This window comes from Chrysemys picta, chromosome 1 (assembly GCF_011386835.1).
Source record: "Chrysemys picta bellii isolate R12L10 chromosome 1, ASM1138683v2, whole genome shotgun sequence".
Taxonomy (NCBI): domain Eukaryota; kingdom Metazoa; phylum Chordata; order Testudines; family Emydidae; genus Chrysemys; species Chrysemys picta.
In genome coordinates this window covers 205461780-205475668 of record NC_088791.1, presented here as the reverse complement: position 1 = coordinate 205475668, position 13889 = coordinate 205461780, and the positions used below count along the sequence as shown (strand labels likewise).

At 38.0% G+C, this 13889-nt stretch overlaps 1 protein-coding gene across 1 annotated transcript in view; it reads right to left on the bottom strand.

Annotated features, from left to right (window-relative positions):
- LOC135978161 (cilia- and flagella-associated protein 47-like) overlaps positions 1–13889 on the bottom strand; it is a 387250-nt gene that overhangs the window by 356876 nt on the left and 16485 nt on the right. Inside the window, exon 4 of the mRNA XM_065579202.1 lies at positions 3959–4142. Within this exon, the coding sequence (XP_065435274.1) occupies positions 3959–4142 (184 nt within the window). The remainder of the gene's footprint in view (positions 1–3958; positions 4143–13889) is intronic.

The following is a 13889-nucleotide window of genomic DNA, read 5'->3' as shown; positions in this document are numbered from 1 at the left end:
CCATTTTCTCAATTTCTGGTTTCTCTCAAGATCCCATTAATGGGGCAGAGTTAAGGTTGTTTGGGTGACTTTTTGTACATTGGAGTATTTTTGGTATTTTTGCAAATACCAAACTTAATTTAGAATTTTCAGATTAACATTTGTGTTTTCTAAGAAAAGTATAACCTCCTCTTCAGTGTTTTTCTGGTTGAAAGAAGAAGAACAGGAGTACTTGTGGCACCTTAGAGACTAACAAATTTCTGGTTGAAGTAAATATAGATTATTTCAGTGTTACTCAATATTAACTATTTTTTCCTGGAAAATTTTGTATATTTATATTGCGTGATTGTCCCTAACTTTAGTGTATTTTAACTAAAAAATTAGAAAAATGTCTCAGAAAGAGTTGTAATATGTGTTTATAGTAACTACTTATACAAATTATTTTTAATATTCTATAAGTAATTGCATTTCTCATTCAGAAAAGTTGACCATTTTCTATAGACACTTCTGTATAGACAGATACCTCTACCAGACAAAACAACCAGGTAATTTAGGATATCTCAAAATATGTCATCAAATAGATTATCAATTGTCACATAATCAGGTAGCAGTTCAATTACAAAAAATCAAATTAACAATTAAACAACTTTTCTTTTTTAAGAATAAATACCAGTAGCACAGATACATAAATGTAAACAGTTAATATTTCTTATTAAATTACGTCATATATACTTACTATTAAAAACACATTTAACACAAAGGAGATAAAAAAATTCTGACACAAGACAAAAGAAAGAAGGGTTTCCATGCAGTATAGTAAAGCCAGTTTTGTATTCCCTACATGCCACAGTGCTGGAACAGCAATGTTCTATAATACAATGCAATGAATTCCAAGTGGGTGCTTTGAAAATTCAAGAGGCTGAATGGACTTGGAGTTGACTCTTGTCATTGCCACAGCTCTGGTTCAATGATTTTTCATTTCAGCCTCAAGTCACAATGATACCAACAAATGAACAACAATGTTAAATACATGAAGACAAGTATGTAAAAATATTTACACATAAAAGTATGTAAAAAACATGGAGAGTCAAATTGGTGTCAAGATGAATTGGTTTATATAAAAGGTGTTGTCTGCTTCACACAAAAGCTAAGGGCTCTTTTCAGATGCAGTGACTATAGATAGATAGATAGATAGATAGATAGATAGATATAATCTTGTCAAGAGGCTTGCAAGGGATTCCCTGAGACATTTGATTTCCATTTTATCTTTCAAGATTTTCTGCACCCATCACAAAGATTTTCAGTAATCATATTGACAATTCATAACTTTTTGGTAAAGAAATTGGCCATGTGTCCCATGTAAGACATTCTGCCATATATATCATATCCATATGTTTAAACAAAATAAGACTTAACCCAGTACATTTTCATCAATCTCTATTCAAGGTAAAATTCTAAGAAATAATTTTGAGTATTCAACAACACTATCTTAACTTTATGCAGCCAGTCGTCCCCCCACCCCGGCTTAGCTTAGTGCCAGTACTGGAAACCAACATTTTAAATATTGAATAGATTCCAACCTCTTCATAATGACTATCAAAAGCATAATATGTACAGTACCAAGTTTCTAGCCTACAATGCAAGTGGCTTTTAATTTATGGTTATTTTTGAACTGCCAAAAATCAATCAAAATCAAACTCTAAAAAGAATGAAATTTTAAAGACCTAGTTCAACATTTCAAAGCTACTGAAGAATGAAAAGTTTGGCGGGGGGGGGAGGGGGGAGAGAACGACTACGTATATACTTTGAACTCCCCTGCTTCAGGACATAAGCCAACCTCTAACCAAAGGGCTAGGAAGAAACTTTCCCTATAGGAAGGTTGCTCTTTAATTAACCACTCTGGAGTTTCTTGCACCTTCTTGTGACTCATCTGGTAATGGACACTGTCAGAGACAGAACACTGGACTTGGTGGACCACTGGGCTGATCCAGAATGTCAATTACTATGTTCCTAATACAACATCTGAAGACTTTCTTTGCTGATCAATAATTTGAAAATGGCTGAGCAAATAAGTCTTCAAACTTTGCATGTAAACAGTCTTTATTGAGTGCTAAGGCCCTTCACTAGGTTTGGTGTAAAAATTAAAAATAGAAGAAATACGCTATCAGAAATAATTTATCAGCATATTTATCAGGTGACTAGGTGTTCATCATGCCTAAGGGTCTTTCCTGTAAACAGACCAACATTCACCAAACATTACTCATGCATAGAGTCTCAATGATTTCAAGGGTCTGTTCACCAGATCAGGCCCTTAGATTTTAGTAGAGTCTTGCAAGGACTCTCCTCTTTTGTAACCTCACAATACACAGTCTGGCCTGTCTGGTCCAGGAATTACTGCTAGGATTCATAGATTCATAGATTCTAGGACTGGAAGGGACCTCGAGAGGTCATCGAGTCCAGTCCCCTGCCTGCATGGCAGGACCAAATACTGTTTAGACCATCCCTGATAGACATTTATCTAACCTACTCTTAAATATCTCCAGAGATGGAGATTCCACAACCTCCCTAGGCAATTTGTTCCAGTGTTTAACCACCCTGACAGTTAGGAACTTTTTCCTAATGTCCAACCTAGACCTCCCTTGCTGCAGGATAAATCTGGGTAGGGGAGGGTATACATGTCTCATTGAAACACACAGAACACAGTCACACAGGAGATTAAAAATTAACTTTCCAGGGTTTTTTTCCCCCTGTTCCTGCTATCCTCATCTGTTGTTGTTTTTGTATGTGTTGCAATCCAGTTAACACAGCCTTGGAGAAAAATGCAACAATGCCACTCACTCCTTTCCCATCCTTTTCACTTCATCAATGAGTGAACTATACTTGCAAAACTTGCTACATCTCAATGAAAAGTGAAATTCAAAGCCTACTTGGACCATATTGTAAATATTAATGTGAATGGGCAGTTGTGGTTTTATGCTTTTTGTTTTCTTAAGACAAGAAAGGCAAAAGGGAAATTTAATTGTCAGACCTATGCTGCACATATGTCATATCTTAATGACTAATTAGGCCAGCAGTTCTCAATCCATCAATGGTCTGTGGACAATATTCACTTCTCACAGGACAGACAGAGTTTTAAGATTCCAGGACAATGTGAACGTAACCCTTCGAAGGCTCTCAACTGCCTTTCACTAGCATGAGCTGATGACAAGAAATGTACTGAAACTTGAATCAAAAAGCTACGACAGCATTGGTTTCATGTTACTATTACACATGACTATACCTGTGCCCAGATATCATGACATACAAATTACAGCAAACTGAAAAATAAGATTTCTATACCAACTGCTCAAAATGTTTTATAAAAGTAAGTAACACATTTTCCAAGTTGTAAAAAATTAACAGCAGAGGGAGTCTGAAATTCAAAAGATGCTGAGCAATGGGGAAAATATTTAAAATCTCAGTGGAAAACTTAAGAGTTAGAAAGCAATAAGGCAGAGAGTGTGAGGCTGGCAGGCCAGATGCCAGCTCTTGCCCAGGCTGCAGGCATTAACTAAGAACTAACAAAGCTGGAGACCAAACCTGATCACCTGTATGTTAGTTTTGCTCAAAATAGGTATGAGTCTTATAAGAAAGTATTTAGTGTTTAGACTTTATGAAATACGTGTAAGTTGCTGCATATGCACTAATCTCACTCGAAATGTCTGTATTCCACGCTATAAGAAAATATGCAAGTTTTGCTTTATAACTTTGAAAATGTTTGTTCTGAACTTATGAACCCCCACCCATCCAAAAAAAAAAAAAACTATTAAAATCAGATGGGCCATTGAGGAACATCTGGGTTGAGAGGCTTGCTGCCACTCACTCCAAAATGTTGTGTAGATATACCCTTTGTGGATATAGTGGGAAAGAATTGGGAGAAGGAGACAATTTAAGGATGCTAAGTTATCAGTTGAAGTTCAGATAATAAGTTACTTATTACCTGTTGCTTTCACAGCCTGATGGTCTTCCTCTGAAAAGGCTTTAGAATTAACTTTGCTTGTTGCTGACACGGGAATAGAGAGTTTTTCAGGGATTTCAAAATATTCTGGCATGCTCACTTCTATACTGTAGTCCACAGGTTTTAACTTTTCGGGGTATTTAGTAGGCCTATACAGTGCATCTCTCTGCAAATAAAGGAACAATAAGTTTGAATAATAAGTGCAACCATAATAAAGACTTTAAAAGTAAATAAATTCTGTTTTTAGAGACTCAGACTAAAACAAAAGAAGAGTGTATAATTAAACAGATAGAATAGCTGATTATTAACTTTTGCAAATATTACTACGGATGGGTTCAATTAATTTTAAGTTGCAAAATAGAGAATCAAATAGATAAAATGAATCTAGAAACTCTTCCTCTTACAGCTGTGAACAAATTTTGTGATCTACAAGCCTCCTTACATGTGCCTGAAAGGGTTCTCACGCTGCTCAGAAACAAATTGTAACTCTTCAAAGCTTTTCAAGGAAGGTAAGAAAGGAAAAAGAAAATATACTCTAACAACAACATATTTTTTCACTTGCTACTCCAAACTAGAAGCTTCTGGAATTTTTTCACCAAGTCTTCAGAATTGCTGAACAAGGAAAGTCCAATAAAGTGACAAACATTTCTTGTGGGGAGAGGAGGAATTTGTACACTGTTTTATAAAAAGAAGAACAGGAGGACTTGTGGCACCTTAGAGACTAACAAATTTATTAGAGCATAAGCTTTCGTGGACTATAGCCCACTTCTTCGGAAGTGGGCTATAGTCCACGAAAGCTTATGCTCTAATAAATTTGTTAGTCTCTAAGGTGCCACAAGTCCTCCTGTTCTTCTTTTTGCGGATACAGACTAACACGGCTGCTACTCTGAAACTGTTTTATAAGTAATCAATTAAAACTGAGATAAAGTGATATTTCCAAGATACTTCACTGAGGTTTATGTACCAGAGGGAGTACAAGGAATTTTCAGGACAAAAACATTCTTCCTTCCTTTTGGTAAAAGGCATTTCTGGATTTCTGATCAACACAATATTAATGAGTAACCAGCTTGAATTCAATGTATGCATTCAACCATCATACCAAAAAACTAAACTTGACACACTATGGTAGCATCACAGTATTACTTTAATGGTTTAATACATTCAATTACTCAAAAGTAGCATGCCCTATCAAATATTACTGTATCTCTACCATACTGCCACAGTCAGCAGTTACAAGCTTGTTCAGCAAATACTAATGTCAGAAAGTAACTATACTTCAAAACTAGTTCTTGTTACGTACCTAAGCATCATCATTGGTCATTTTTGCAAGTTTTCTCAATAATTACAGCTTTTACAGCTCCCTCTCTTGCCATTCTCTAAATTACACAAGCTTATGGTATAGGGAAACCATTGCTAAGATATATGTGGTGAGAGGCATCCAGCCTGTTTTTTCTACTGCTTCAAATATTCAGCTGTGTGTGAAGGACACGTGTGTATCCCCAGTTGCTACTGCTTTTAAATAATGCTATGTTCCATTGTGCCAAGGCACATGCTTCCCAACAGTGGGACTGTGTAGAGAGAATTCATAAAAGAGAATTTGAATTTAAAGTTGATCATTTTATTAGTGAAGTCAGACACAATATTATTCATACTTTAAGATCTATCCTCCCCCTGTACTAATGTTACAACTCTTACTAAAGTTAGTAGGAAATGTGCACAATTGCTGATGGAAGACATGCACTGCATTGCATTTTTTTAATTACAGAAAGGATTTGTGAAGGAGAAAAATCTAAAAAGTTAGATACTGAATAGGATTATCATTATTAAAAGGGATACTGTCAAGTACTGTTTGAATCAATAATTCAAGCAGGACAAGGCATAACATGGCCTATATGCTTTATTCTGCATTATTTCAAGGGAGAGATTAAACTTCTGTGAAACCTTAAAGCACATGTGGGGCCCTTTGTTAAACTTCAACTGCTAATATAAGATTACTCAAACAACAATATAAAAAAATGTAGGCGTATGTTCAAAATCCCTTCCCCATGAAACATAACTGGATAGTCATGTATGACTGGGCATTACTTACCTAAACAGAACATTCAATATTTTTTGGTACTATGTATTTTTTCAGGACATATTTACAAGTGGAACAAGCAGAGTTGCTTCTTGAGGTAACAAATTGGATGATTTCATAATCTACTTCTTTCTTTTATTTGAGGCTGGAAATACGCTGAAAATACCCGCAAAATTCAACAGTTGAAACAAATAATTCATCTGATAGTAGCAATAACCTATTCCAACTAGCCTGTCCCAGGGCAGAAGTGGTATTATTTTTAAATCCGTGAGACAGCTTGAAATAAGAGTGCTTATCTTTATTGTTTATGACAGGAGTCACAGAACTGAACAAATAAATTCATCTGTTTATTCGGTCTCCAAATCTATGAGGTATTTGGATAACAAATTGGCAGTCTATGAGGTATTTGGATAACAAATTGGCAGCCATAGCTTGGACGCTATTGGTATCAGATGATTGTCCAACATTTTGCTGTCAGTCAGAAATTCAATATAATTGGAGAAACCCAGATAAATTTAGTAATAATATAATTATTTGGTAGCAAATTTTTCAGTGGAAACACTGAACACAGAGATAAATTGTGCAGATCTTGAAGAAATTATCATGATTTTCACAAGCATTTAAGTATTTTGAGGGTCCATGCTCACATTTCTCCCCTATTTTTAAAATATGAGAAAAACATAGCTGTCATGGCTCTGACATGAGATATGAAATGGTCAAACTATTAAAGGTGGTAAATATTTTGACTGTCATAACTAGATCGATATATTTTTTTAAAGTTTAATACTTGTTGATTTAAAGTACAGTCGTATTCAGGAAAAAAAAAACTATGTAAAAGGTGTGACAGATATTGCAAGACCATGCAATATCTTTGGGTGAACATACTGTATTAAGTTTGTGAATGGTTTATGTACCATTGATAGCCAAGGACTATATGCAACTCCAGGAGGAGGACGTTTACCACAACTCCTCCAGGAACTAAAAACTGTGGGGGGTGATTAAGGCTAATTGTTGAAACTGTAAACAACTCCAAAAAGGTATCAGAGACCAAGGGACAAAGAAGACACTTTTAATATAAAAGGCTGAGTTAAAACAAGCATAAGACCTTCTTTTGATTCAGCAAACAAACAGACAGAACCTTCTGCCCAAGGGGCCGGGGGGTCCCAATTCTTGTGGCAGGGTTGGAAAGACCTTGACTTACTTGGGCCCTATAAGACCAATGGGTGATCTCTGATAAGCTTTTAGGATACACAAAGGAACATTTTTTTTATATGTTTACTCTGTAATGTTTTTATCTTAAGTATAAATATATTTTGTTAGGGCCTTTGCAATTGTTTATTGGTAACTGGGTGTAGCCCCTGGAGAAAGGTTAGCCACAGATGTTGGACCCCGTCAGACCTGTTGGGAAAATCACAGTGAAGCACAGAGGGACTGCAAGCCTAAGCCCCCAGTCTCAAGAGACAGATTGATGCAAATCTCTGCCCGAGACAGGTGATAGCTAGGAAGCCTGAAACCTTTATGTAGGAGGGGGGACAAAGGAGTGATTAATACTGAAAGGGTGACAAAATGTACCCTGTTATTCAACAGATCTGTTCCTTTTGTATGTATTCCAAATCATATCTGCTTATTTAGTAATAAACACAAATGTTTACTAATTTTTACTCCAGTTATCACTGGACAGCCAACTGTAAGAGAGCGAGGCACATTTTATTCTGGCACATGCATCAACGTAACGGTTAATGATGTTCCAAAATGTGAAATTTTTATTACTGGTGAAGAACATAATTGACTTTCAGGTCCCAGGGTGAGTTTGCACTATGAGCAGATAGAAAAAAAGGCTTTGTTACAAGCATCAGACTTCATTAACTTATTAATATTCTCTGAAGATTAGCCACCCTTGTCTTTCTAACTTTTTTGCAGCCCATCCTGTTTGCTCCCCAAGTATCCCATCCCCCTTTTCTGTGCATTGTGTTTGCTCCCAAGGTATCCCATCCCTCTTTTCTGTGCATTGAAGATTCTTCTGCTACAGGTGACTGAGGCAGTGTGGGAGCTTCCCTGGACCTAATTGTCTCTCTGATAATTTTCAAATCTCATTTTAACTCTGTTTGTTCCTTCTGGCCTATGACTTCTAACCCCTCTCTAATAAAACAACTGTATGCCCTGACTAATTTTTTTTGTGCTCAAAGGTTCTCCGAAATGAGGACATTTTACCCTCTTTCACTGTACATCAACAGATGCTGCCTGAATGATGTATTAAAATCTACATAGTTTATTTGTGGTTTTGTGTATTGCCTGCAATTAACTATGAAAAATTCTAGGATCCTTTTCTATAAAAGACAGTGTGTGTACACACACACACACACACACACACACACACACACACACACACCACCCTTTCACTTTGATAGAAGTCAAACACTGAGCAGTGAGACAAAAAAAGATTATGGGCCCAATTATGATCTCATTTCTAAAAAATGCAGCTGAGACTAGAATTTGACCCAAGATGTTTTTTGTTATTGTTGTTTAAAATGTACTGTTTAAAATGCACCAAATCCTAGGTACTTCCCTCTCAGAGTCACATGACTGGGGGCGGGTTGGTGAGAGAAGAGCCATGCTCACAGCCAAAAGAACAAGAGTACTTGTGGCACCTTAGAGACTAACAAATTTATTAGAGCATAAGCTTTCGTGGACTACAGCCCACTTCTTCGGGACTCCCATAATGGTCTGGGTCTGGGTAGCAGAGCAGTGGTGAGGCTGGAGAAAGACCAAGGTAGAACCCCTTGTTCACCTCCCCTAGATCAGAACTCCAGCAGAGTGTAAATGCTCGCCCGCACCACCCCAAGGCACCAGGTCACAATAACCCAGCGTCTCCGAGAGAAAGAGCTGAAAGCCCCCAGGAACAGAGACTCCAGCACAACAGAATCATAGAATCATAGAATCATAGATTATAGGACTGGAAGGGACCTCGAGAGGTCATCGAGTCCAGTCCCCTGCCCGCATGGCAGGACCAAATACTGTCTAGACCGTCCCTGATAGACATTTATCTAACCTACTCTTAAATATCTCCAGAGACGGAGATTCCACAACCTCCCTAGGCAATTTGTTCCAGTGTTTAACCACCCTGACAGTTAGGAACTTTTTCCTAATGTCCAACCTAGACCTCCCTTGCTGCAGTTTAAACCCATTGTTTCTGGTTCTATCCTTAGAGGCTAAGGTGAACAAGTTCTCTCCCTCCTCCTCATGACACCCTTTTAGATACCTGAAAACTGCTATCATGTCCCCTCTCAGGCTTCTCTTCTCCAAACTAAACAAACCCAGTTCTTTCAGCCTTCCTTCATAGGTCATGTTCTCAAGACCTTTAATCATTCTTGTTGCTCTTCTTTGGACCCTTTCCAATTTCTCCACATCTTTTTTAAAATGCGGCGCCCAGAACTGGACACAATACTCCAGCTGAGGCCTAACCAGAGCAGAGTAGAGCGGAAGAATGACTTCTCGTGTCTTGCTCACAACACACCTGTTAATGCATCCCAGAATCATGTTTGCTTTTTTTGCAACAGCATCACACTGTTGACTCATATTTAGCTTGTGGTCCACTATAACCCCTAGATCCCTTTCTGCCGTACTCCTTCCTAGACAGTCTTTTCCCATTCTGTATGTGTGAAATTGATTTTTCCTTCCTAAGTGGAGCACTTTGCATTTGTCTTTGTTAAACTTCATCCTGTTTAACTCAGACCATTTCTCCAATTTGTCCAGATCATTTTGAATTATGACCCTGTCCTCCAAAGTAGTTGCAATCCCTCCCAGTTTGGTATCATCCGCAAACTTAATAAGCGTACTTTCTATGCCAATATCTAAGTCGTTGATGAAGATATTGAACAGAGCCGGTCCCAAAACAGACCCCTGCGGAACCCCACTCGTTACGCCTTTCCAGCAGGATTGGGAACCATTAATAACAACTCTCTGACTACGGTTATCCAGCCAGTTATGCACCCACCTTATAGTAGCCCCATCTAATTTGTATTTGCCTAGTTTATCGATAAGAATATCATGCGAGACCGTATCAAATGCCTTACTAAAGTCTAGGTATACCACATCCACCGCTTCACCCTTATCCACAAGGCTCGTTATTCTATCAAAGAAAGCTATCAGATTGGTCTGACATGATTTGTTCTTCACAAATCCATGCTGGCTGTTCCCTATCACCTTACCACCTTCCAAGTGTTTGCAGATGATTTCCTTAATTACTTGCTCCATTATCTTCCCTGGCACAGAAGTTAAACTAACTGGTCTGTAGTTACCTGGGTTGTTTTTATTTCCCTTTTTATAGATGGGCACTATATTTGCCCTTTTCCAGTCTTCTGGAATCTCTCCCGTCTCCCATGACTTTCCAAAGATAATAGCTAGAGGCTCAGATACCTCCTCTATTAGCTCCTTGAGTATTCTAGGATGCATTTCATCAGGCCCGGGTGACTTGCAGGCATCTAACTTTTCTAAGTGATTTTTAACTTGTTCTTTTTTTATTTTATCCGCTAAACCTACCCCCTTCCCATTAGCATTCACTATGTTAGGAATTGCTTCAGACTTCTCGGTGAAGACCGAAACAAAGAAGTCATTAAGCATCTCTGCCATTTCCAAGTTTCCTGTTACTGTTTCTCCCTCTTCACTAAGCAGTGGGCCTACCCTGTCTTTGGTCTTCCTCTTGCTTCTAATGTATTGATAAAAAGTCTTCTGGTTTCCTTTTATTCCCGTAGCTAGTTTGAGCTCATTTTGTGCCTTTGCCTTTCTAATCTTGCCCCTGCATTCCTGTGTTGTTTGCCTATATTCATCCTGGAGGATGGGAGAGTCTCAGCTGGATCCCCAACATTACTTCATTCAACTAGGACTTAATCAGGCATTGGGTCCCAAGAACCCTTTCCACACAGTTATATGGAGTAGGAGGAGGACATGCGGGTGCTTCTTAAGGTTGAGCCAGTCACGGGACAAAGGGCAGCAATGAAGATCCAAGACAGGGAAGAGACCATGTTGGGGCCCACCCGCATTTCCAGATCTACACAGCTCCCAGAACCAGTGGTGACAGCAGAGTACATTTTACATTATGGATTCTGGACATTTTGTACCGTTTGTTGATTTTCTGACCCCCCCCCCCCCCCCGCCCCCTCCACTCATCACAGTCCCTTCTCTGGCAGCCCTCCCAACCTGCCCTCCTCCACTCCATTCTTTACTCTCTCTTCAGTGTTCACCTTCCCTTTCCTTTCCTTTTCTCCTATTATCTTTGTTTATATAACCCCCCCACCACCATTTTCCCCTCACTCGCCATTAATAAAACACATTCACATAATGATCATCGCCTCGATCATTTATCTGTATGTTATATCCCTTTTCTCCCACCCATTTTTTGTTTCTGTGTTCATTAGATCCCAAGCTCTCAAGGGTTAGGGACTGTCTCTTCCTATACTTACTTTGTACACTGCCTGACAAAATGTTGTGCCAATCCTGATTTAGAGCCTTTGGGAAGGAGCACAATGGAATAAGTAAATAATCAGAGTTTCACTGGAGAGAGCTATAGATGCATTATTCATCTAATAAACACAATTTCCAGGGACTCGCATAAACTGCTCTTTGTATGACAAGAAGAAATAATTACTAAGAGAATTTTTAGCAAAGTGGTCCAAAAATAGAGGGGACATTCAGCCATCTATATGTAAGGGCTAAGGTCACAAACTATACAGAAATTAACCTGCATTTTTCCTTTGACTCCTAAGGACAAGTTCTTCAGTTACAACTGTGCTCCTTAACAGAATTACAAAATAAAAGGCAAACAACCATTACTAAGAATAAAGATCTACATCATTTCGGTTTTAGAGGTACCAAAGTAGGGATGGCAAGCAATAATAATGTAGATAGCACCTCTCCTTCTGTTCGTATATGTAATTGGATCTGTAGCAAAAGCTTCTTTACTTATACACTAATCTATAAAATCCTTTCTAAAGGACTTCACAGATCTATATAAATTTGCCAAACTACAGATTTTTTAGGCAATTCTGACATCAAACCAGAATGTAGCCCTTGAGCTTCAGACTAAATTGTAAAACATAACTCTACTCACAAGCTTCTTCAATAAACTCTTCCATAATTTCTACACTATGGACTGTTTTTATGTGACCAATAAATGTGAATTTTATGACAGACTTTAGTATGATCGCTTTTCGGAGTTTAAACTTTACAGTGGTTTACCAAATGGAGAAATATATTGGTTTTAATCTATTAAATAAATCTCTTCTGCATCAATCAAAGCTAAGCTCCGTGATATTTCTCTTGAAGTAAAATTTGACAAAAGAACATTTCTAGTGCAAGGAAAAGGGCTCTCTCTGCGTATTATATTCACCTCACTTTTTTATTATTGATTCTCAAATATGACATTTCAAATATTTTGACATCTCACCATTAAATATTCATACGTAATCTTGACTCTCATCAACCACCCTAAACTTCAAATCATATTAGGACTCTCATTAGGTTTTACCATGACTACTGGTACAAGACACTGTACTTATTCCCACTATTCCCAGGCCTGACTAAATCCAGAGCTAATGCTCCAGTACAGCAGATTCTTTGTGCAGTATGAATTAAAAGGTACAGAAGTATTATGCATGAAACACTCAAAAAATGTCACCCCAGCAACTTATTAGCTAGCATCCTAGAGGAAGAAACTTAAGGCTAGATACCATGGATGTATATCATGCCCCCCTAACACAAATCGGAGTTCTACAGCATCAGGATTTCACCCCATGGTGAGGAACACACTGTAAATGGATGTATAAAATGTAGATTATTCTTATTTTATATATATTAATTTGCAATATTAGTGTTTAAAAGAAAACTTCATAAAGTGAGAGACACAGAGATTGGACAATATCCTGGGGGACCTATGAGTGGGAGTTGTCTTTGTACCCCACTCCTCACAATCCATACATACATACATACATACACACACACACACACACACACACACACACACACACACACAACAGCGTAACAGCTTCATTTTCTTTACTATTATACAGTATTTTTCTCACTTTTTCTTTCAGTAACCACAGTTATTGTTCATAAGACTATTTCCACTACTGTATACTGTACCTTAATGCTCTCAAACACAGGGGAGCAGACTACAATTCCCATACCAATGTTTAACCTATTGAATTAGATATTACGTAAAAGGCAGGTTCTTCAGCCCCATTAAGACTGCTTTGCACAGTTCTGGCAGCATAAAGGAATGTTACAGCCAATTTAACTGCTAAGTAGAGAATTTCCCTTGTATAGGGGAATCCTCTAGTGGCAGAAGGCTGCTTTAGCAACCTCTGTACTACCCTCTACCACAGAGCATTGGGGACACATCCAGGGAAAACCAGGTATGGCTACAAGGCTGGAATAACAGAGAGCTGCCCAGGGATCTACCTGATGGTCAGATGGCTCCAAGATCCCAAGGGAGCTAAAATATGCAGCCCAGGGCCTGGATCACGATTGATATACAGTTACATTTTATTTTCATAATGGAAATGTGCTTGTATGTTCAGTGATATTGCAGATATTCTGGATTTACTCACATACTAAAATTTCACTTTTAAAAAAATTAACGTAACATATACTCTAGGTCTTTACAAGTTTGCAATAGAAATGATCAAATTTCTGATGAAATGTCTCTAAATAATAGATTGATAGATTCCAAGACCAGAAAGGACCATTGTGATCATCTAGTCTAACCTCCTGTATAACACAGGCCACAGAGCTTCCCTGAAATAATTCTTAGAGCCAGGGCCGGCTCCAGGCACCAGCTTA